The 23,964-nt window shown below is 45.8% G+C and overlaps 1 protein-coding gene across 9 annotated transcripts in view; it reads left to right on the top strand.

The window, feature by feature from the left end:
- The first annotated feature begins 900 nt into the window (after positions 1-900).
- The window catches only part of MEAK7 (MTOR associated protein, eak-7 homolog), a 33,159-nt gene continuing 10,095 nt past the window's right edge, over positions 901-23,964 (top strand). The window contains exons 1-6 of one of the 9 annotated variants that reach the window (XM_063612507.1): positions 1,138-1,217; positions 2,918-3,059; positions 5,847-6,120; positions 8,293-8,470; positions 11,411-11,641; positions 22,900-23,044. In XM_063612507.1, coding sequence (XP_063468577.1) covers positions 8,318-8,470; positions 11,411-11,641; positions 22,900-23,044 — 529 coding nt within the window. In that variant the 5' untranslated portion in view covers positions 1,138-1,217; positions 2,918-3,059; positions 5,847-6,120; positions 8,293-8,317. The other 8 variants (XM_063612508.1, XM_055299740.2, XM_055299741.2 and 5 more) reach the window with 8 other exon arrangements.

Raw genomic sequence — 23,964 nt, 5'->3', positions numbered from 1 at the left:
AGATGATGCACCGAGGTAGGAGGTAAACTCAGTTCTGGAGGAAAGAGGCTGAGTTTGAGGCGCTGGTGAAACAGCCTCGTGGAGGTACCTTTTAAGTGAGCGGACGTTGGCGGGCGAAATCACGATTTTCCAGGCTGGAAAACCAGCAGGTCGTGCAGGGTAGGGAACCGGTACCGCGGACATGTGAGAGCTTAATCTGCAGGAAGGTGGACCCCAGGGAGGATGTGTGGGGTGGAGAGAGTAGGGAGAAGCCGAGAAACTCCAGGGCAGAAGCCAGCAGGGCCCAGGTAAGACCACTAGGGACAGCGAGCGAGCCAAGACCGGGAATGAGTGCCGGGGTGCCCAAGAGAGAGGTCTGATGAGAGCACGATCACCAAGCGCCAAACCCTGCCTGCGAGGACCCAAGGCGCCCCTTGGATGTAGTGACCAGGCCCCCGGGACCAGGTTTCGGTGGGTTTGAGAAGGAACGAAGTGAAGAAGTGGGGTGACAGGTTCAGACGTCTTGGAGTGAAGGGGGACTGGCTGAAGAGGCGCATATGGGGTGGAGGGAGTCTGTTTAGCCAGGCTGTGGAGCTGGCGCCTGATGGCTGCTGGGAAGGACCTGGTGCCAGGGAAGAGCGAGGCAGGGGCAGCTGGCAGAGGGAGGCCCGAGGGGAGGCGGACCCGAGCCTCTAGGCCAGGACCAGCAGGCCGGGGACTCAGAGGAGAGTCGCCTGGGGCCTAGGAGGCTGCACTGCGGAGGCCTCTGCAGGGGAGGGTCTCGCCTCCTCTCAGCTGTCTCCACGTGGGCCGCTCTCCTCCCCCGGGTGTCTTCACCCCCATGCTCAGCCTCTCCCCCAGGATCTCCCACACCCTGGCTACTCCACTCCAGCGCCCAGCCCAGGCACCCCTTCTCCCCAGGTACCACTGCTGGCCCTAGGCGCTGCGTGGCCTGAGTCTTTGGCCGCCCTCTCCAGGGGCCTCCTTGGTACGCACTCAGCGGGGCCGGAGACCGCGGCCCTGCCCCCAGCCGCACCCACCATGTTCGGCCCACTCTCTGTGAGGTGCATCACCATTGGCTGACTCGTCTCTTGGGTTCCGCCCCACACCTCCGCTTTCACGATTGGGCCAAATGACTGCCCCTCAGCAGTGTTGCCTGGCAACGGGGAAGGCGCGGCTCTCGAGAGGAACCCGTGGGCTGCTGGTCTTGACCGGAGAGTACCAGGAAGCCCGGCAGGGTAAGTACCCGGCCTCAGGGCCGCAGTGAGCTGAGCCGGAGGCGCAGGTCCAGCTGAGGTGGGGACTGGAGCAGACGGGTCCAGAGTAGGCCTGGGCCCGGCCCCTCCCTGGCCTCCCACGCGTCTCCAGGCCCTCGGGTCGGGGGAGGGAGAGGGGAAGGCTGCGGGGAGGTGAGGGGGTGGGGACAGCTGGGAGGGATGGAGGGAGGGTGTCCTGGGGAGATCAGAATCATCCTGCACCTCCCGCTATTCCTGTGGTCAGGGTAAGAGGGTGGGGAGGTGCCTCCCCCAAGGCCAAGGCCAGCCGTGTTGGAGGGGGATTCGGAGCCTTTATAGACGCAGAAAGGGAGCGGTGCCTCTGCGGAGGAGGCGAGTATGGGGTAGACACTGAAGTGTGTGTGGAGGGGTCTTCCTTCTTGTATTCTGACCACACCCTGCTGGGCTTTTCTAGGACAGTGAGCTGATAACTGTTCCCAGGCCATGTAGGTGGCCAGCGCAGGACAGGTCACCTTCTGGCCCGTAGGAACTCCTTGCCCAGGTTCAAGCTGCCCATTCGCACAAGGGCCTCTGGGCTCTGAGACACAGACAGGACTTTGAAGCCTGTCTAGATGAGGCAGTTGGACTCTCCCCAGCTTGTGGGGGTACAGAGGGCCCCTTGTGTGGCTCTAGGGATGTGCCGCCCTTAGAGAGTTGGGGCTTGGCAGGCAGGATGGGAAGCAGCCATGTAACAGCCTGTTGGAGAAACTCTGAGCAGGAGTTGACTGAGCCATTCCTAGGATACTAGTGGGAACCGTGGGGGGCCATCCTGCACACAATCGGCCCCTGTCCATCCCTCCATCACGGAGGCAGAGCAACCTTCCGTTTCTTCCAAGCAGGGCAGTTTCTCTTGTTCCAAGACAAGAGCTCAAGGAGCCATTCTCTGTTGTCTTGGGTCCGTTATTCTGTCTCTGACCTCCAGTAAGCAGATCAAATGCCCTGGGTTACCTTATTTAATCTTCTCAACCTTATGTTAAAGAAATTTCTTAATGATGCTTATTAAAAGCACATTAATTATTCAAGACCATTGCAATGGGTATAGGGACCACAGCAATGGGATTTTGTAGTAAAGGAGAGAGATTGGGCTCAACTGTGATTATAGCAGGGGCAAGTGGGAAGCCAGGAAGCAGGGTGGGGATCAGTGGAGGGAAAATGAGTGAGGAAAGATCAGGGTGCTAAGGTGGATTCTGGGTAAGCTGACCTAGCAGATTCTTACTGAAGGCAGGCCAGGGTGATCAGACATCACCTAGGGCAAGTTTGTCCAACCCGTGGGCCATATGTGGCCCAAGATGTCTTTGAATGACATCCAACACAAATTGATAAGCTTTCTTAAAACATGAGATTTTTTTCTGCCATATATGTAGATATATGCGCTTATCAGTTATTGTTAGTGGGTTGTGAGTGTGGCCCAGGGAAGCCAAAAGATTGGATATCCTTAACCTAAGCGTTAAACCTGGTTAGACAGCCAGTAAACAGATAATGGTGATCAAATAGCAAGGATGGGTGGTTTGGTGGTTTTTGTTTTGTTCTGTTTTTGCTAAAACCAGATTTTACAAAGAAGTACACAGATGGGCCCAGGAGCCTGACTAAAGTCTGGTCAAACAAAAAATCTTGGTCACTTATTATGGGCTGCTGGGACTTTTGTTTTTGTTTTTATGAGACAGGGTCTTGCTCTGTTACCCAGGCTGGAGTGCAGTGTTGTGATCTTGGCTCATTGCGACCTCTGCCTCCGGGTTCAAGCCATCTTTCCACCTCAGGGTCCTGAATAGCTGGGACTGTAGACACACGCCACCACACGCGGCTAAGGTTTGTATTTTTGACAGAGACGAAGTCTCAGTATGTTGCCCAGGCTGGTCTCAAACTCCTGGTCTCAAATGATCCTCCCAAAGTTCTGGGATTATAGTCTTGACGATGGAAAGCTTTCAGTCCCTGGCAAGTTTTCTCAGTGTCATGGGACTTGCAGAGTACACCTTGGTACATGGGGTGGCCTCTTCCCTGCAAACGTGTGCATAGCACAACCCTACATTGGCCTCGAGACTTCTGGGGGTTCCCTTGTATCAAGTTCCGCTTCCATTTTGTTCCACTGCCCCACATCCTCAGAAGCTAGGTTTTCTCACCTTCAGCCCTACCACTGTTTGGGATGGACACTTCCTTGTCGTGAGGCCATCCTGTGCACTGTAGGATTTTTAGCAGCATCCCTGGCCTCTCCCTGCTAGATGCCAGCGGCACTCCCTTCCCCCAGTTGTGACAACTATCAAACTTTTCCAGTCATTGCCAAATGCCCCCGGGGGACGAAACTGCTCCGTTCGAGCTCCACTGGTACAAGCAACCTTGATGTGCGCTCTCAGCACTAGGACCAGTGTGCATTGTCTTTTTTTTTTTTTTTTTTTTTTTTTTTGAGACGGAGTTTCACTCTTGCTGCCCAGGCTGGAGTGCAATGGCGCGATCTCGGCTCGTCGCAACCTCCACCCCCTGGGTTCAAGCGATTCTTGTGCCTCAGCCTCTCAAGTAGCTGGGATCACAGGCATGCACCACCATGCCCAGTTAATTTTGTAGTTTTAGTAGAAACGGGGTTTCTCCATGTTGGTCCGGCTAGTCTCGAACTCCCGACCTCAGGTGATGCACCTGCCTCGGCCTCCCAAAGTGCTGGGATTACAGGCGTGAGCCACCACGCCTGGCATGCATTGTCATTTAGGAGAACTTGATAGAAGGGAACCTACAGAAGTCTCGAGGCCAACGTAGGGTTTCGTTATGCATAACTTCGCGGGGAAGAGGCCACCCCATGTACCAAGGTGCACTCTGAAAGTCCCATGACACTGAGAAAACTTGCCAGGGACTGAAAGCTCAGGAACTTGGATTTAGAGAGAGATAAGAATGCATTAAAGGCCTTCATGCTCTCCTGCAAATTAATTAGATGTCTGGTCTGATGAAAGAGATTGAGGCGAGGATAGATGAATGGTGGAACACTTTGTATCATTGCCATTTCTTTTTTTCCTTTTTTTTTTTTTTTTTGTTTTTTTTTTTTTTGAGATGTAGTTGCCCAGGCTGGAGTGCAATGGCGCTCTCGGCTCACTGCAACCTCTGCCTCCCAGGTTCAAGCAATTCTCCTGTCTCAGCCTCCCGAGTAGCTGGGACTACAGGCATGCGCCACCATGCCCAGCTAATTTTGTATTTTTAGTAGACACGGGGTTTCTCCATGTTGGTCAGGCTGGTCTCAAATTCCCGACCTCAGCTGCCCAGCCTGCCTTGGCCTCCCGAAGTGCTGGGATTACAGGCATGAGCCAGCATACCATTGCCATTTTTTTATCTTGCCTGGCATGGGGCTCTCAAAGGAGACGGGCTGTCCTTGAGCCGTTCGGAGACACGTCCCTTCAGCAGCACTCTGCAGGCACTAAGAATGGCAGTGCCGGGGACAGCGCTGTGTTCTTAGGGGCTGCCCACCTTCCCACCTCACTGGCACCAGCCCTGGGGTTCCTACTGGGGGCTCCCATGCACCCTCCTCTCTCCTGCTTGAAAAAGTGGCATTGCCAGCCTGGCTCTGCGTCCAAGCCTTTCCTGTCATCTCCTGGGCCTGCCCTGGTCTGCGCTGCTTCTGTGCATTTCTGGGTTCCTGTCCTGCCTGTTGGCACTTGCCCAGCCCTGCATCCTTCTCCCGGCTGTCTGGGGATGGTGAGGGCTGGCCAGGCTGCACCCTGCTGCTGTTCTCCGACCACAGTGGGGGAGCCTGTTTCTGGCAGAAAGGGGGAGTTGGGGTGGAATGGAAGTGAGGGGCTGGGTGGAGTCAGGCCTGGACCCCCTTCTCCTGCAGCCCTCTGCTGCCTTCCCCCATGTGCCCCGAGTTCCACCCTTGCCTCGCTGATCCCAACGCTCTTGCCTGTGCCCCGTGCGTGCTGTTCCCACTTCCTGGTGAATGACCTGTGAGTCTGAAGACTCAGCTGGAATGTGACCTTTGGGACCTTTTCCACTCTTGACTCTTCTTGTTACACCCCCTGGCCACACCCGTCCTCATGCCCTTGTCTCTGTTTCCCCTCTTTTTTTTTTTTTTTTTTTTTTTTTGGAGACGGGTCTCACTCTCTCATCCAGGCTGGAGTGCGCTGGCGTGGTCTCGGCTCACTGCAACTTCTGCAACCCGGGTTCAACCAATTCTCCTGCCTCAGCCTCCCAGGTAGCTGGGATTACAGGTGCACAGCACCACGCCTGGCTAATTTTTTTTTGTATTTTTAATAGAGATGGAGTTTCACGTCATTGGCCAACCTAGTTTTGATCTCCTGACCTCAGGAGATGGTGTGGCCCACCTTGCAGTTTCTTCGAGTTGATGCAGAGGGTGGGTCTGCTTTGTTTTGGCTGCTTGGGCTGTGTCCCTGCAGCGCCCAGACTCAGCCGGCACAGCCCCTCTGTTTCAGAGCTGGGAACAGCCCCCTGCTGCTGGACATTGAGTCCGGGCTGGAGGTTTTCCTTCTGGGCAGTCCTGCTGCTGCGAAACTTGAGTGGAAGCAGTGAGATCAGATGGGCATGGGAGAGAGCCCAAACGGGGTCGGGTAAGCCTTTGTTTCCAGCCTGTCTCTGCAAAGTGCACCCCCATCCCCTTCCAAGGAGCCCCCCACTGGAGACTTCCTGTGCAGAGGGCACATTAGCAGTGAGGCCTGTCAAAGGCCCATCCGCTGCGAGGATGGCTGTCATATAAAAGGTGGAGAAATAACTCGCTTTAGTGGGGGTGTGGAGAGATGGAAGCTCATGCTTTACTGATGGGAATATAAAGTGGAGAGCACTCTGGCGGCCCCTTGGAATGTTAAACATGGAATTACCATGTGACCCAGCAAGTCCACTGCTCGGTGTCGACGCTGGAAATTGGAACAGAGGGACCCAGGTACTCAGATGTTCATTGCAGCACTATTCATGATAGCTGGAAGGTGGAAACAGCCCAAGTGTCCGTCAGCTAATGATGGATAAGCAAAATGTGGTCCATCCATACAACAAAATACTAACCAGCCGTAAAAAGGAGTGGAATGCTGACCCACGCTACAACATAGGTGGGCTTCAAAAACACGATGCTAAGTGAAAAGAGACAATCACAAAAGGCCACACATCGTATAATTCCATTTATTGTTTTTTTAGAGACGGGGTCTTGCCCTTTTACCCAGGCTGGAGTGCAGTGGCACGACCATAGCTCACTGCAACCTTGACCTCCTGTGCTCACGCGATCCTCCCACCTCCGCCTTTGGAGCAGCTAGGACTGTAAGCTCGTGCCACTGGGCCTGGCTAATTTTTATGTTTTTAGTAGAGATGAGGTCTTGCTGTGTTGCTCAGGCTGTTCTGAAACTTCTGGGCTCGAGTGATTCTCGTGCCTTGGCATCCCAAAGTGCTGAGATTACAGGTGTGAGCCACTGTGCCTGGCCATATAATTCCATTTATATGAAACATCCAGAATACGGAAATGCATCGGGACAGAAAGTAGACAGGTGATGGCCAGGGCATGTGGGAGGGAGGAATAGAGGAGATTGCTCATATGCAGGGTTTTCTCTGAGGGGGGTGAAAATGTTTTGGAACTGTGAGGGTTGCACCATATTGTGAATGTACTAAATGCCGCTGTACACTTGAAAATGGTTAATTTTATGTGAATCTCATCTCAGTGAAAAGAAAGATCCTGACTACCCTGTTATCCCTTGAGGGTTTGAATTGTCAGGGCTTGGTGCAGACCATGACTCATGCCCCACCCTAGTAGCATGGCCTTTCCCCCTTGGCTAAATACCGTGGGGGATAATTTACTGTTGCAGTGACTTTGTTTATCAAAGTGCCTGTGCGGGAGAAGGTCATTGTCTCTCCAGCAGTCTCAATGACACTGGGTTTCTGGAAAAAGTCCAGGGCCAGGAATTAACAGTCACAGCAGCTTACCTCTTGAGAGATTTTGTTTGTTTGTTTTCATTTCCATCCATGGTTTTTTGTTTGAATCCCCCGATTTCTTGGCGTTTGCCTTTTCCTATACTGAAGTTTGTGACAGTGAACAAGGCCCCAGGTCACCTGCTGTTGGTGCCAGTCGCTGTTAATGCTCCTCCAGCACCTCAAACAGATGAGGCTCGCGGGCCAGGATCATACAGGCACGGTTAGTGCCAGGCAGGTCTCGGCCGTTTGCTTTGGTTGACTTGGTTGATAATCACGGCAATCTTCTGAGGCTGGGCTGTGACTCCTCCCGCTTTACAAATGGGGAAATTGAGGCAGAGAGAGTTTTAGTATCTTGCACAAGACTACACAGCTAGGAGGAGGCAGAGCCAGGATCACAAAGGAAAAACTTCCCAACTAGTGTGTAGCAGTATTCTGAAGGTGAGTTTATTCAAATACATGTGATTGTTCAGCCTTTGATATGTATTTTCTAACTCTGGTTTTAAAGAATGAATATTTAGATTGATTAAAATACAGATTTTTTTGTCCTGCCTTTGGTTATATTAGCTTGGGCACTATGTTCTCAAACCCAGACTTTGTGACAATTATGGGTGTGTTTCAGTACGTCATAGGCGTCAGGATGGGCTTTTCCAGCTTTACTTGTATAAGCTATTAATTTCTGTCACATCAAAACAATATTAGCTAGTCACAGTGGTTCACAACTCTAATCCCAACACTTTGGGAGGCTGAAGCAGGAGAATCACTTAAGGCCAGAAGCTGGAGACCAGCCTGGGCAACATAGCAAGACCCCATCTCTACAGAAGACAAAAAAAAAAAAAAAATAGCCAGGCATCCTGATGTGGTCCTGTAGTCCCAGCTACTCAGGAGGCTGAGTGGGGAGGATGGCCCAAGCCCAGGAGGTTGAGGCTGCAGGGAGCTGTGATGGCGCCACTGCACTCCAGCCTGGTCAGCAGAGTGAGATCCCGCCTCAGCAACACAAAACAAAAACAAAACCCAAAACCCAGTATTATGTAGCTCTGATGTGTTTTAGCTACCTTTTGTGGCTAAATCAATGTATATTAACTTGCCCATATAATTATCATTTATTTTCTGTGATTATTAAATTCTGATTTCTCTAACGTTGTATCTTTTCCTTCTGCAGAGAATTCTGCCAGATATCAGGACAAATGGGGAACAGCAGAAGCCGTGTGGGGCAGAGCTTTTGTTCACAGTTTCTTCCTGAGGAACAGGCAGAGATTGATCGATTGTTTGATGCTCTGTCATCGGATAAAAACAGCCCGAATGTCTCATCCAAATCCTTCTCTTTGAAGGCACTGCAGGCAAGAGTAACAATCAGTGGTTCATGTTTAGTTGGGAGCAGGGGTGTGCAAACTGTGGCCCTTGGGCCAGAATCTGCCTTAGTGTTTTTGTAATGCAATGGATGGCAACACTAAAAAGTTCGTTTTCTGTAAAGGGCCAGATATGACCTAGTTTTGGCTTTGTGAGCTATGTGGTCTCTGTTGTAGCTCCTCTGCTCTGCCTTTACTATGTGAAAATAGCCATAGACAGTGTCTAAACGCATCCCTCCCCCTTTTTGAAATCAATAGTCTCTTATCTGTACTAAGGAAAGAAACCTGGAGTAGATAATGAATGATTCACACGACATTTGGGGACATTTCTAACTTGAGATGAACATCAGAGGAGATAGCCTGCCTCCTGTGTCTCTTGAACCACGTTCTTCCTGACTGCCCTCCCAGAGATGGGGAGACAGACTGGGTGACGGGTCTGCCCTCCTGGACTCGTCGGTCCAGGAACCATGACGTGTCAGGTGCACCTTTGCCTCTAGAATGTGTATGTGTTCGATGGCTAGGAATTTCACGATATTCCTAACAAAATAATGACATTTTAGATTCAAGGCTCATCTTGCAGGGAGTTAAAGCTGCCCATTTGCCCATGTTTTTCCCCGTTCCATGGGGCTCTCAGCTGCAGATTTGAGTGCTCAGACTGAGGCAAGACGCTGACAAGGAGATGCCGTCAGCTCATCTTCCTGGGAGTCCGGGCAGCCATCCGAGCAGCCTCCTTCCTCTTCTAGAGGGTGCAGCGTGGGAGCAGATGAGGAAACTGGCCAGGGAGTTATATCCAGTGAGCTGTGATTGAGCCACCACACTCCATCTTGGGTGACAGAGGGAGACCCTGTCTCAAACAAACAAAAAAACAAAAAAAAACTAAATTTAAAATTTAAATGAAAATGAATGAAAAATGCATATTGAGCCCAAGGAACATGGACAGGAAGTAAAAGCTGGTATATTTGGAAACCGCTAATATACAGACACACAGCCGTGTGGTTGTGTGTGCATGTGTTATGTCCACGTGTGCATGCGTGTGTGCAGTGCCACTAGATGAGAAGCACCCCGGGAGGCCTGCAGGAACAAGCAGAATCAGCCAGGCCCGTTTCAGACTTGACTGTAGAGTGGGTGGTAATGTTCAGATAAATAGAGTAAAGAGTTGACCAGAAGACCTTGGTTGATGGAACGAAGTTTCCTTGCAGAAAGGATGAAAAGTTGCTTTTCCAGTAGAACTTTGCAGACACTGACCGAAATAGGAGCGCTCTTTTTGAGTGGCGAGGGCAGAGGCCTGCCTTCGAAGAGCTGCAGAATACTGATCCTGGAACAAGCAGTGTCCGCCCAGCTGCTTGTTACAGGAGAGCCCAGCTCGCAGACCCTGCTGTGCAGGATGTGATTGGCTTGTGATTTGCTCGCTGTCTCCATTTAGTTGTAAAGTCAGGACCAAAGCAGATTTGATGCTGGAACCAAAAAGGAAAACAATATTTCATCAGAATGTTATCGTCCAGGCATTAAGAATTAAATTTGCTGGGTACGGTGGCTCACGTCTGAAATCCCAGCACTTTGGGAGGCCAAAGCAGGAGTATCACTTGAGCCCAGGAGTTTGAGACCAGCCTGGGCAATACAGCAAGACCCCGTTTCTGCAGCAAGTACAAACATTAGCGTGGTGGCGTGTGCCTGTAGTCTCGGCCACTCAGGAGGCTGAGGTAGGCAGATCAATTGAGCCTCGGAGGCAGAGGCTCCAGTGAGCTGTGATTGAGCCACCACACTGCATCCTGGGTGACAGAGGGAGACCCTGTCTCAAAACGAAAACAAACCCCTAAATTTAAAATAAAAAATGAAGGAAAAATGCATATTGAGCCCAAGGAACATGGACGGGAAGTAAAAGCTGGTCTATTTGGAAACCCGTAATATAGAGAGCACATTAGCTGTACACAGACATATGTGACATGTGTTAATAAATTCCGACATGCAAATGGCAGCTGCTAGAATCTAGAATGAAGGTGATGTTCAAAGTAAAGTGAATCTCAGATGGTGGCCAGAGGCAGGAATGACGAGACAGGAGAGTTTGGAGGCAGGATGGGAGCAGATTGTGGGAGCGTCTGATGGCCAAAGTGAGCTACAGCCAGGACGCTTAGGTGGTGTGAGGCCTTTAGGTGAGAGAACATCCTGCATCCTGTGATGCAGGAGCATTTGGGAGCTGACAGCAGCATTGTGAAGTGGCCGATGTTGGTCTGGGCCCCCTACTTATTTTCCTGTGATACTACCGATAGGGCTCACGATGAGTGGAAGAACACCAGGGTTCTTGATCCTCATGCCAGTTTAGAAAAAATGACATGGACACACGTGGAGTGGCTTTAAGGAGCGGAGAATTTAATAGGCAAGAAGGAAGGAGAAGGCAGAAGGAAGAGGCTCCCCTGTACGGAGACAGAGGGAGGGGCAGCTCCAAAGCCAAAAGAAGAGGTCCTCAAGTGTGGTGGACACCAGCCAGGTATATATGTAGAGGCTGGAGAAGGCGATATCTGATTTGCACAGGGCTCGGGATTGGTTTGACCAGGTATGTCATTCTTGTAGCCCGTGAAAAAGCTGGCCCTCCTACCCTAGCCTTTTAATATGTAAATGCAGGGCACCATGGGTGTTCTACACACATGGGGATATGTGCAGGTGGCCATGTTGCCAGGAACATGTAGGGAAAGGGCAAAAAGGCCGTGGGAATCACCGTGTTGGGTGGACCCAGTTTCTAATGGCCCGCATTTGCATATCAAAGGTTGCCGGCCTGGCTCTAAGAGACGGGGCTTTACAAGAAACTTTTTCGGAGATGCTTTAAAAAATGAAAACTTCCCAAAGACCCCTTTTCCTCTGTATCTGCCTAAAATAATTTAACCAAGTTCAACTCGTGCACTTGTCTAACCATTTTTTTCTGCTTGTCCCCGGCAGAACCACGTCGGGGAAGCTCTTCCCCCAGAGATGGTCACCAGGCTGTACAGTGGCATGCGGAGGGTCGACCTGACAGGGAAGGCGAAGGGACCCAGTGAGAACGTGTCCCAGGAGCAGTTCACAGCATCCATGTCCCACCTGTTGAAAGGAAACTCCGAGGAGAAGAGTGTCATGATTATGAAAATGATTTCTGCCACAGAAGGTCCCGTGAAGGCCAGAGAAGTCCAAAAGGTAGTGAGGCCACGAGGCCCTTTGCAGCCTCCTCAGCAGTGGTGACCATCGGTGGGGGATGGAGGCCAATTACATGGCGGACGGAGGAGTAAACCAAAAAGTATTTGAGATGGGTTTCAATTCATTGAAGTTTATTTTGCCAAGGTGAAGGGCATGTCTGGGAGAGAGGCCTGTGCCTTTCTCCAAAGATGATTTTGAGGGCTTCAGGACTTAAAGGGGAAAAGCAGACTGCAGGGGAAAGAGGGAGGGTCTGGTCCTATTACTGAATCCACATTTTGTAAGAGGAAGGGAGCAGGCAGGGAAATAGTCAATGTGTGTTTGTCTTGCACTCAGTAAATCAGCACTTTACATATGATCAGGTGAGCATAGTCACTACCTGTGGCGATTTTATTTATTTATTTTTTGAAATGGAGTCTTGATCTGTCACTCAGGCCGGAGTTGAATGGTGTGATCTTGGGTCACTGCAACCTCCTCATCTCAGGTTCAAGTGATTCTCCTGCCTCAGCCTCCTGAGTAGCTGGGACTACAGGCACACACCACCATGCCCGGCTTTTTTTTGTATTTTTAGTAGAAATGGGGTTTCACCATGTTGGCCAGGCTGCTCTCAAACTCCTGAGCTTAGGTGATCCGCCTGCCTCTTCCTCCCAAAGTGGTGGGATGACAGGCGTGAGCCACCATGCTGGCCACCTGTGGAGATTTTAAACCTTTTATCTGTAGCTCTCAGCGTAGGAACGAAAGGAAAGGCAGTTTATTGCAAGACTCAGCTTTTAGCTTAATTTTTCCTTTTGGCAGAGTGAATTGGAGTCCTGAGTTTTTATTTTTTCCTCCTTTGTCTTTCAAAAATCTTTTGGAGACGGGGTTTTAGAGGAAAATTAGTCTTAGGGCTTGGGTCATGTCCAGAATGGTTTATTCCTAGTCAGATAGTCCCACTTTTTTAGGGAAACTCATTTTTAGCAGGTTGTGAAGTCTCATGTCCCATGAAGAAAGAATAGTGGGGGAGGAAGAGAGAAAAACAACAAACAAAAAAGGAAAGACAACACTGGAAAACTGACACAGGCCGTATCAGTCTGAAGTCCATATATCAGCAGGCAGATATGAAAATGGTTCTGTATACAAATAGGTTGCTGTTACTCCGGAGTTTAAGTTGTCCAACTTTAGTTCTCAGAGCCTTAAGAAGAGCACAGCTTATTTTTTAATGATTTCAAATCAGAAAAATGGGGGGAAAAAAGGAATAGAAAGAAGGAAAAAAATTGAAACATTATTTTAGAGACTTGTAGCCAGGAAAAAATTTTAGGATTCAGTCCAAATTGTAGAAAATAATAAAAATGGAAAAACTCTGGTCAAGGCTAGAATCTAATAACAGGTGTACTATGGTTTATTTTGAGACATTTTTCTCTCTTAAATTCCCCACTTTTATTACAGACAAAATCATAGTAGGTCCAACTTATTTGTAAAATAAGTTGTAGTCTAATTATACTTAGCTTGATTATTTGCATAAAGTGCAGCAACAGTAATAATTTGCCATATAGACACTGACTCTCTTTGTTTAAATTGTCTTCGCTAGAACTTTTCCTTAAGGAGTCTGAGATTAGACATTTTTTAAAATTTTACTTCATTTTTTTAGATTAGACCTTTCTAAAAGCCCCAAGCCCAGCCAAGAATTTATCTGTGCCTGTAGATACCCATGTGACTTGGGTGAATTCCTCTCTTTTTGAGGTCTCAAGAAAACTTGGAGTATTTAGGCCTGTCAGAAAGTGACATCCTTTACTTACCACAGGTCAGAACCCTGTAAAAGACAGTGTGAGGCCAGTTTGTCCAGTGGCTTTTATCAGCTCTTACTGGTCAGCTTTATTTTCTCAAGGTAATCTGAAAATGCTGTTCCAGTCAAAGCCTTCATGAAATAACCAGTGTTTCCAATTATGTCCTGTTATAAAAGAAAATAGATTCTTAGTGAATGTATGCAAATAATTACATTGCCATAAATTAAGAATACTCAGAAATAGTTTCCAAATTTTGGAGAAATTAGGTAGAGAGAAAGGGATTATATTTTAAATTTTGCTCACTAGAGTAGATTTTAATTGTTAAAGGCTGTAAATAGCTTAAAAGAGAAAGTTTTCTTGACTCTGGAAAAAAAACAGCTAATGTTGTAAACAAAATGTCATAAAAGATTATTTTGGTCATCTATTAGTTCGGTCCACACAATTAACTTCTTGCTGGCTTGATATTGGATCAGCAATCCTCATGAATACATCAGCCCCCTATGAGTCCTGCAAGTTTTCCTTTCTATTCCAACAGCACAATCTCTAAAGTTATCAGAACCGATATTTAAGAGTACTCCTCAGAGTTCTGTAGCTGATTATAAACTGCCCTATAAAAGGATCAAAGTAAAACAATTGTGGATGTCAAAACTCTTAGAACAGCCATGGTTAACGACACAATTGACAAGGAATTTTGGGTACTTCTCTGGCATACAACAACTTTACATAATAGTAATTACTACTGATAACATATACTAAGACACATCAGAATCACAGGAATCTCATACAATTTTGGAACACATACTAATAACACACTTACATAAATGTGGTCCAAAGATGGTTAAACACCATTTCGTATTTGACAGTGCTTCCTGTATGATTGTATTATACCAAGTAAGCCCAATGTGTCTCCCTTGGAGGTCAAGGGACCTAATATCAAAACAGTAATTGAGGTCAAAAGGACTGAATTTTGAATTTGATTCTGGAAAGTTTGTCAAATATCAGAAATTTAAAACACGTGATATAGGCCGGGCGCAGTGGCTCATGCCTGTAATCCCAGCACTTTGGGAGGCTGAGGCAGGTAGATTATCTGAGGTCGAGAGTTAAAGACCAGCTAGGCTGACATGGTGAAACCCTGTGTCTACCAAAAATACAAAAATTAGCCAGGCATGGTGGCACGCACCTGTAGTCCCACGTATTCGGGAGGCCAAGGCAGGAGAATCGCTTGAACTCGAGAGGTGGAGGTTGCAGTGAGCCAAGATTGTGCCACTGCACTCTAGCCTGGGTGACAGAGTGAGACTCCATCTCCAAAAATAAATAAATACATAAATAAAATAAAACACTTGATATCACAAAGTAAGATCACAGGTCATTATAAAATAAGCCATTTAGCCAAAGTGCTAACTCAAAGGTTTTGAAAAAATGGCTAAAAACCTTTATTTTTTTTTGAGAGAGGAGACTTAATTTCCCAAACAATAAGCCCTAATAAAGATAGTATGAGGCCACTTAAATCTCTGTCAAGTCTTATAAACCTATTAAATTTTAATCATCTTGACCGTAAGATATAATTTGTATAAACCTTTTTATAACCTTTTATAATTCTTTAAATTAAAAAGTGGGTTATGCTCCAAGAAAACCTTGTTAATCTGACACAAGGACCCAGATGCTGGTGTTGATCAGTGTATGCTTGATAGTAATATTTAATTTACAAAGGACCTGTGAACTAATTTTCTCTCTCAAAATTGGCCCTTACAATCTCATACATCCACCTCTTCCGCAATCGTCCCTGGGCCTAGCGGGGTTAAATATTTTAAATTTCAAGCCCTGTGTCTCATGAACACAGTTTGATTGTAATCTTTTCCTGGGTCTCAAGATGAGGCTTTAATTGTTTTCAGTGTTGAAGATTTAGCAGGATTCAAGTCTCTTTTAGCCCTAGGAATCACAGCCCTTGTAACTTAACAGCAGAAGGACTTTAAAAACCATACAAAATGTTACATGGATATGATAACCTTAATTAAAAAAAATTTAAATCTGTTTTCTTTTTTCTTTTTTGTTTTTTGAGATGGAGTCTTGTGCCTTGTCCCAGGCTGGAGTGCAGTGGTGCGATCTCAGCTCGCTACAAGCTCCGCCTCCCGGGTTCACGCCATTTTCCTGCTTCAGCCTCTCCAGTGGCTGGGACTACAGGCACCCACCACCACGCCGGGCTAATTTTTTGTACATTTAGTAGAGATGGGGTTTCACCATGTTAGCCAGGATGGCCTTGATGTCCTGACCTCGTGATCCACCCACCTCGGCCTCCCAAAGTGCTGAGATTACAGGCATGAGCCACCACACCCGGCCATTTAAATCTGTTTTCTAAGCAAATAATAATGGCATGGGAAGTATTTCAGTAAAAGATAAAATCTGGCTAGGGGTGGTGGTTCACGCCTATAATGCCAGCACTTTGGGAGGCCAAGGCGGGAGGATCCCAAGGTCAGGAATTCAAGACCAGCCTGGCCAATATGGTGAAACCCTGTCTCTACTAAAAATTACAAAAATTAGCTGGGCATGATGGCGCACGTCTGTAGTCCCAGCTACTCAGGCGGCTGAGGTAGGAGAATCGTTTGAACCTGGGAGGTGGAGGTTGCAGTGAGCCTAGATTGTACCACTGTACTCCAGCCTGGGTGATAGAGTGAGACTCCTTCTGAAAACAAAAACAAAAAGAAACAAAACCAAAATCTGTTTGTTAGGCGAGTTACCTAAAGGCACAAAACAAAACAAAACAAAACAAAAACCTTCTGTGGTGTGATTGCTTTGTCTTATGGGGAGGGAGTCTATTTAGGTAACCTGCAAAACTAATGAAAATGGTACTTGAATTAATCAGACATAGGAAGAGTGTGTCCTGGGTCATAAATAAAGGTTTTAAGTTTCATAGAACAGTTTAGACATATTTAAAAAAGGCAAGAGCACAAAATGTTACATTAGAAGAAAACATTTCTTTTGGATTTTTAAAAGTAAAACGTTTTTGGCCGGGCGCGGTGGCTCACGTTTGTAATCCCAGCACTTTGGGAGGCCGAGGCGGGCGGATCACGAGGTCAGGAGATCGAGACCACAGTGAAACCCCGTCTCCGCTAAAAAAATACAAAAAATTAGCCGGGCGTGGTGGCGGGCGCCTGTAGTCCCAGCTACTCGGAGAGGCTGAGGCAGGAGAATGGCGTGAACCCGGGAGGCGGAGCTTGCAGTGAGCCGAGATTGCGCCACTGCACTCCAGCCTGGGCAACAGAGCAAGACTCCGTCTCAAAAAAAAAAAAAAAAAAAAAAAAAAAAAAAGTAAAACGTTTTTGGCATCAGGCCACCACAGCAGTTAGAACTTGAGGGGAAAAAAGTTCAGGAGCTGACGGAAAAAGTTGAAGGAGGGAGTTATTATCTCAGGTCTTCTCAAAGAGAAAACAGCAAGATGCAGTAAAAATTGAAGTCTTGGGTTAAAAAAAATTAAAACCTCTTGTGATTTTATTAATCAGTATCTTAAAAGAATCTTGTTTTAATGAATTCTTTAGTGTGTTAGTGTATTTTTAATATCTAAGCCTAATTTCTAGAAAGACTTATGAATAATTTCTTTTTAATTACAGCCAACTTAATCAGAAAAATTTTTTTTCCATAAGTCATCTTTTTTTGTTGTTGTTTGGGTGATGGAGTCTTGCTCTGTTGCCCAGGCTGGAGTGCAGTGGTGTGATCTGAACTCACTGCAACTGCCACCTACCGGGTTCAAGAGATTCTCCTGCCTTAGCCTCCCAAGTAGCTGGGACCACAAGCGTGTGCCACCATGCCCAGCTTATTTGTGTATTTTTAGTAGAGACAGGGTTTCACTATGTTGGCCAGGCTGGTCTTGGACTGCTGGCCTCACGTGGTCTTCCCACCTCAGCCTCCCAAAGTGCTGGGATTACAGGTGTGAGCCACTGTGCCCGGCCATAAATTATCTTTATACAAACCTTATGACTTACGCAAACCATTGATGACTTGATTGAACTTCCTATTTTATCCTTCACTTTCTTAAAAAACCAGTCATGTTATTTGAGTACAAAAAATTTACCATACAGGATTCTTTCTCATATAAAATTATTTGCCTTTTAACCTTTCTTACAAGAATACCTCTTTACAGAACTATAAGAACTATAACTTTATGTCTCTTATTTACTGATTCCGTTCACCTTGTTTCATAAATAACCTTTGAATTAGATAAAAATTATTTTTCTTTAAGAACACTTTTTTTTTTTTTGAGACGGAGTTTCACTCCTATTGCCCAGGCTGGAGTGTAGTGGTGCAATCTAGGCTCATGGCAACCTCTGCCTCCCAGGTTCAAGTGATTCTCCTGCCTCAGCCTTCTGAGCAGCTGGGACTACAGGCATGTGCCATCATACCTGGCCAATTTTTGTATTTTTAGTAGAGACGGGGTTTTGCCATGTTGGCCAGGCTGGTCTTGAACTCCTGACCTCAGATGATCCACCTGCTTTGGCCTCCCAAAGTGCTGGGATTGCAGGCATCAGCCACCACACCCAGCCAAGAATACATTTTTTAGAAAAAATTTTTTGAATAATTTCTTTAAAAAATTTAGAAATGATCAACATTAATACTATTTAATTTGCTATACGTTCAGATTCTAAATTATATGACAAGTTTGTTTACAAGCATTCATTCCATTCCATTTACCTAACGAATTTTAGAAATAGTTTATACCTAAAGTGCTTATGAAAATTATGAGAGTCATCATTTACAGTTATTTCCCTGTTAACCATTCTGTTTTATTTCACTTCCCAAGGAGATGACCTGTTAAGCATTTTTATAGCCTGTGAATTTCAGATGTTTGTCTAAGTAAGAACCTTAAGGTTAAATAAATGTACGTGCTTTATTTTGCCAGTAAGTTAGGATTTAGTTGTTTTTGTTAAACCAACCATATTAAATGCCTTATTTACTAAAAAAAAATTATACAAACATAATTCTCTTTTGGGCTGCATTTATAGCTTTATAACCTTCATGTGAAATTTTGACATGTTATAATGTCTAGCAGAGATGAGTATAAAACTGCTTGACCAATAAATGTAAACAATAATGTATGCTGACAATTCTAAAGACATTTCTAATTTTATTTTACAAATAATTTTAAAACCATCTTATTTATTAAGATGCGCTGAAATCATGGCTGGGCGTGGTGGCTCACGCCTGTAATCTCAATGCTTTGGGAGGCCGAGGCGGGCGGATCACCTGAGGTCAGGAGTTCGAGGCTAGCCTGGCCAACATGGTAAAACCCCATCTCTACTAGAAATACAAAAATTACCTGGATATGGTGGCATGTGTTTTTAATTCCAGTTACTCAGGAGCCTGAGGCAGGAGAATTGCTTGAAGCTGTGAGGCAGAGGTTGCAGTGAGCTGAGATGGCACCATTGCACTCGACTCCAGCCTGGGCAACAAGAATGAGGCTTGGTATCAAAAAAAAAAAAAAAAATTCTGCTGAAGTTATGAACTTGAAAAGGCATTTGGGCTTAAAGTTTCTATTTTTCTGATAAAGTATTTGATTTAAGAACTTTTCCTTTTTTCTTTAAGTCAGTTAATTAGAGCTCATATTTTTGGTAGTGGAACATTGTATACACAACACATAATTGACTAGATACACAGATAGACATAGATCTTATAGATTCATAAGAACCCCTTTTATTCTGTTTGAGACTTCCAATGTGTGGATTACCTGTTTCGTGACTCCAGGCAATTGTCAGCTAGATAGCCCTAAATTTGCAACAAACAACTCAGGTGAAAGATAGTGAAATTTATATCTCAAAGTAGAGAGAGAGAGAGATAGCATTTGTGGCTGTGTTAGAAGGAGATTTAAAATGGATGCCGAGCCAAACTTCAAATTATAGAAATCTACCATAGGATTTTATAAGAAGACCAATTTTATTTAGTTAGGTAGTTTTCAATTTAGTCTTTCTTTTTCTTTCTTTTTTTTTTTTTGAGATAGAGTTTTGCCCGTCACCCAGGCTGGAGTACAGTGGCGTGATCTTGGCTCACTGCAGCCTCCGCCTCTGGGTTCAAATGATTCTCCTGTCTCAGCCTCCTGAGTAGCTGGGATTACAGGCACCCACCACCATGCCCAGCCAATTTTTTTTGTGTTTTTAGTAGAGACAGGGTTTCATCATGTTGGGCAGGCTGGTCTCGAACTCATGACCTCAGGTCATCCACCCGCCTTGGCTTCCCAAAGTGCTAGGATTACAGGCGTGAGCCTCCATGCCCAGCCTAGTCTGTGTCTTTTAACTGGACCTTGGAACTCTGGGAGGAGCCCACATTGAAATCTGGGTCTCCAGAAAAAGACAGATCGTGGGACTAGGCCACGTAATGCATTTACGGTGCATTTTGTAATGAAGACATTTCTCTAAGTGTTTAAGCTGCACCCTTATCTTAAACGTGCAAGGTGCTGGCTGCCCAGCTGCTCTCTGAGATGAAGCTAGCTGCAAGGCAAGTGTGCGTATACTCGGTGATTTAGACTTTGTGCGGTAGAGGGGTACCTGCTGTCTCCATTACCGTAGCTGTATAGTTAAGCTTTGACACCAGAAAGTGTGAGCCCATGAACCTTCTATTATGTAGTTTGTTGGTTTATTTAAAAATAATACTTATTTTCCCAAAAGCAGTAATGATGCCCCCACTTCATTTTCTTTTCTTTTCTGTTTGTTTTTTTTGGAGACAGAGCCTTGCTCTGTCGCCCAGGGTGGAGTGTAGTGGCGTGATCTATAACCTCCACCTCCTTGGTTCAAGCAATTCTTCTGCCTCAGTCTCCTGAGTAGCTGGGACTACAGGCGTGTGCCTCCACACCTAGCTAATTTTTTGTATCTTTAGTAGAGATGGGGTTTTACCATGTTGGCCAGGCTGGTGTCAAACTCAGGAGCTCAGGCGGTTCACCTACCTTGGTCTCCCAAAGTGCTAGGATTACTGGTGTGAGCCACTGCACCTGGCCCCCACTTTTATTTCTTTTCTTTTTCTTTTTTTCTTTATGTGTGCATGTGTTTTGTTTTTTGTTTTTTTGTTTTGTTTTGTTTTTTTGAGGCACAGTTTTGCTCTGTCACCCAGGCTGGAGTGCAGTGGCACAGACTTGGCTTACTGCAACCTCTGCCTCTTGGGTTCAAGTGATCCTCTTGCCTCAGCCTCCTGAGTAGCTGGGATTACAGGCTCCTACCACCACACCTGGCTAATTTTTGTATATATTTTATTTAGTTATTTATTTTTATTTTATTTATTTCGAGATGGAGTTTTGCTCTTGTTGCCCAGGCTGGAGTGCAATGGCGCAATCTCGGCTCACTACAACCTCCGCCTTCTGGGTTCAAGTGATTCTCCTGCCTCAGTCACCCGAATAGCTGGGATCATAGGCATGTGCCACCACACCCAGCTAATTTTGTGTTTTTAGTAGAAACGGGGTTTCTGCATGTTGGTCAGGCTGGTCTTGAACTCCTAACCTCAGGTGATCCGCCCGTCTCGGCCTCCCAAAGTGCTGGGATTACAGGCCTGAGCCACCCTGCCCGGCCCTGTTTTATTTTTCTTAAGACAGGGTCTCGCTCTGTTGCCCAGGCTGAAGGGCAGTGGCACGATCTCGGCTCACTGCAGCCTCTGCCTCCCAGGCTCAAGTGATTCTCCTGCCTCAGCATCCCAAGTAGGTGGGATTACAGGTGTGCGCCACCATGCCTGGCTAATTTTTGCATTTTTAGTAGAGACGGCGTCTCATCCTGTTGGCCAGGCTGGTCACGACCTCCTGACCTCAAGTGATCCGCCTGCCTTGGCCTCCCAAAGTTAATTTTTGTATTTTTAGTAGAGATAGGTTTCACCACGTTGGTCAGGCTGGTTTCGAACTCCTGACCTCAAGTGATCCACCCGCCTTGGCCTCCCAAAGTGGAGGGATTACAGGCGTGAGCTACTGTGCCTGGCCCCCGACTTCAATTTCTGATTTGAATAATTTGAGTTGTCACCCTTTTTTCTGTTAGTCTAGCTAAAGTTTCTTCACATTTTTGTTGATGTTTTCAGTGAGCCAACTTTTGGTTTCATTAAAGAGTAGCCATGTAGTAATAACTTTTTTAGACAAAAAAAAAAAAAAAAAAAAAAAAAAATCAGGTAACAGTAGAAAAGCAAGCAGCTTAAGAGCTGAGAGGAACTGGTCTGTTTATACCTTTGGGGTTCCATAAAGAAACACAAATTTCTCTCAGAAATGAGTGTGGCACCTTCTCTGTTTTCTTTAAGGAATCCCAGACTGTTAGACATTATTTTACGTCCTTCGTACAGCGGAGGGTGGCAAGAGGAAGGAGAGACATGCAGAAGCAAATGGGGAAAACAGTTCAGTCGACTGAGAGGGAAATAAATCTTTTTTTTTTTTTTTCTCAAAAAACACCCTAGGAGAGACAAAAAAAGCATTATTTCCCTTTAAATATAAATATACACACATACGCACACACACATATCTTGGATATTAGCTTTTAATTAAGCTGACTTTAACCATTGAGCTGTTTAAAAAAATCATTTTAAATCTCTTACTACCATCAGTTTGGGCCTAGCTAGCAAAGGTTATGTAAATAAAGCCCCTCAGGCAGTCAAAATCTTTTTTTCCTTTTGCTGGCTTTGTTTGTTCCTTCTTTTTTTTTTTTTTTCCCCAGCTGTGGGAATTTAGCCAATTCAGAGGCCTCCTTTCCCCATAATTTGGGACGTTCCTTCAGATTTGACCAAGTCAGGTAGAGTTGATCAAACCAAATGGGAAAAAGACTGAAACAACAAAAACAGAAACCACAAATAAAAACAGTTCAGCAAAACACACACGTGCTCACACAATTTGTACAATTACTGAGTGCTCTAATGGTAAGCAGAAATGAAGATCAGTTGGTTGTTAATCTTAAGTTTTAGTCATCAGGAGAATTTTTAAGACAAAACCCCAATTCAGCTACTTTCCTAGGAGTGGAGCCCAGGCTGCAGACTGCCCTCTGCCATCTTAGAAGCAAGAAAACCTCAAACTCCCCTTCCCTGTTGGAAGCGAGCCACAGCTCCAGAAAGCAGTAGCCTGCCCTCTATCGTTCCGGAAACAGGAAGACTTGCCTTCCTTTTTGGAAGCTAGTAAAACTCAGCAAAATAAACCTTAGATTTCATCCACACTTGGGGAGATCAGGGATTTTCTGGAGGGGGTAGCTCCTGAGCCTCAGTAAATCATCCTGTTGGTTTGAGCAATGAAGACAGCAGGCATTGTGGAGCTGTCCATTCTCGGGGAGCCCTAAACCCCCATACTGTTGGGCTGAGGTCAGAACTGGATGAAGGCTTTGGGAAAACTTCTAGGCCAGCCAAGTGTATAATTAGAAAAACGAGTAACTACATACATTGCATGCCCTTTCCCCACATTGTGGCCCATCATAGTTGGCGTTAAAGAAAATTGCCGTTCTCCATGTGGTCATGACATAGGACTCAGGATATGGTGGAACTGTTTTTAATGGTGACGTTGTGATCTTAAAGTTTACAGAGGATCTGGTTGGCTCTGTGGTGCACGTGCTAAGCCACAGACAGGAGCTGAGAGGCTGGACTGGGAAGGAAGCCCCAGGGCCCGCCCCCCGGGTGCAGGTGCTGGCTGCTCAGCTGCTCTCTGAGATGAAGCTGCAAGGCAAGTGTGCGTGGACTGGGTGATTTAGGTATTTTGCTGTAGAGCGGTACCCTCTGTTTCCATTACTGTAGCTGTGTAGTAAAGCTTTGAAACCGGAAAGCGTGAGCCCTCGAACCTTCTTCTAGGTTTTCTAGTTTGTTGGCATATTTTTAAATAATCCTTCTTATTTTCCCAAAAGCAATAGGGATGTCCCCACTTCCATTACTGATTTAAATAATTTGTGTCTTGTCCCTTTTTCCTCTTAGTCTAGCTAAAGGTTTTTCACATTTTTGTCGGTTCTTTTTGAAGAACCAGCTTTTGGTTTCATTAATTTTCTGTTGTCTTTCTAGTTTCTACTTTATTTTCTCCTAGCTTTTCTTTCTTCTGTTTGCTTTAAATTTGTTTGGTCTTCTTTTCCTAGTTCCTTAAGATAGAATATTAGGTTATTGATTCGAGATCTTCTTTTTCAAATAAGCATTTACACTTGCAGATTTCCCTTTCAGCACTGCCTTAGCTGCATGCCGTAAGTTTTGATAAGTTATGTTTTTATTTTCATTGATCTCAATACTTTCTAACGTCCCTTAGGATTTTTTCATTTGGCCTATTGGCTATGTAACCGTGTGTTACTTAATTTCTCCATGCCTGTGAATTCCTCAAATTGCCTTCTAGTATTGATTTTTAATTATATTTCATTATGTTCAGAGACCATACTTTGTATTATTTCAGTCCTTTAAAATTTGTTGATGCATCATTTATGCCTATAATATGATCACTTCTGGATAATGTTTAAAGCACATTTGAGAAGAATGTGTATTCTTTTGTTGGGTGAGAAGCAGTATATATTTAATTTTAATTGGGATTAAAAAAACCTCGTGGCAAATCACTTTTCAAAGCAGACTTACTTTATAAATACATTGCCCTTTTGTTTTAAAGCCAGATTT

The sequence above is a fragment of the Symphalangus syndactylus genome, chromosome 11, assembly GCF_028878055.3.
Source record: "Symphalangus syndactylus isolate Jambi chromosome 11, NHGRI_mSymSyn1-v2.1_pri, whole genome shotgun sequence".
Taxonomy (NCBI): domain Eukaryota; kingdom Metazoa; phylum Chordata; class Mammalia; order Primates; family Hylobatidae; genus Symphalangus; species Symphalangus syndactylus.
The sequence above is the reverse complement of the archived record's forward strand: the minus strand, read 5'-3'. Positions and strand labels throughout refer to the sequence as shown.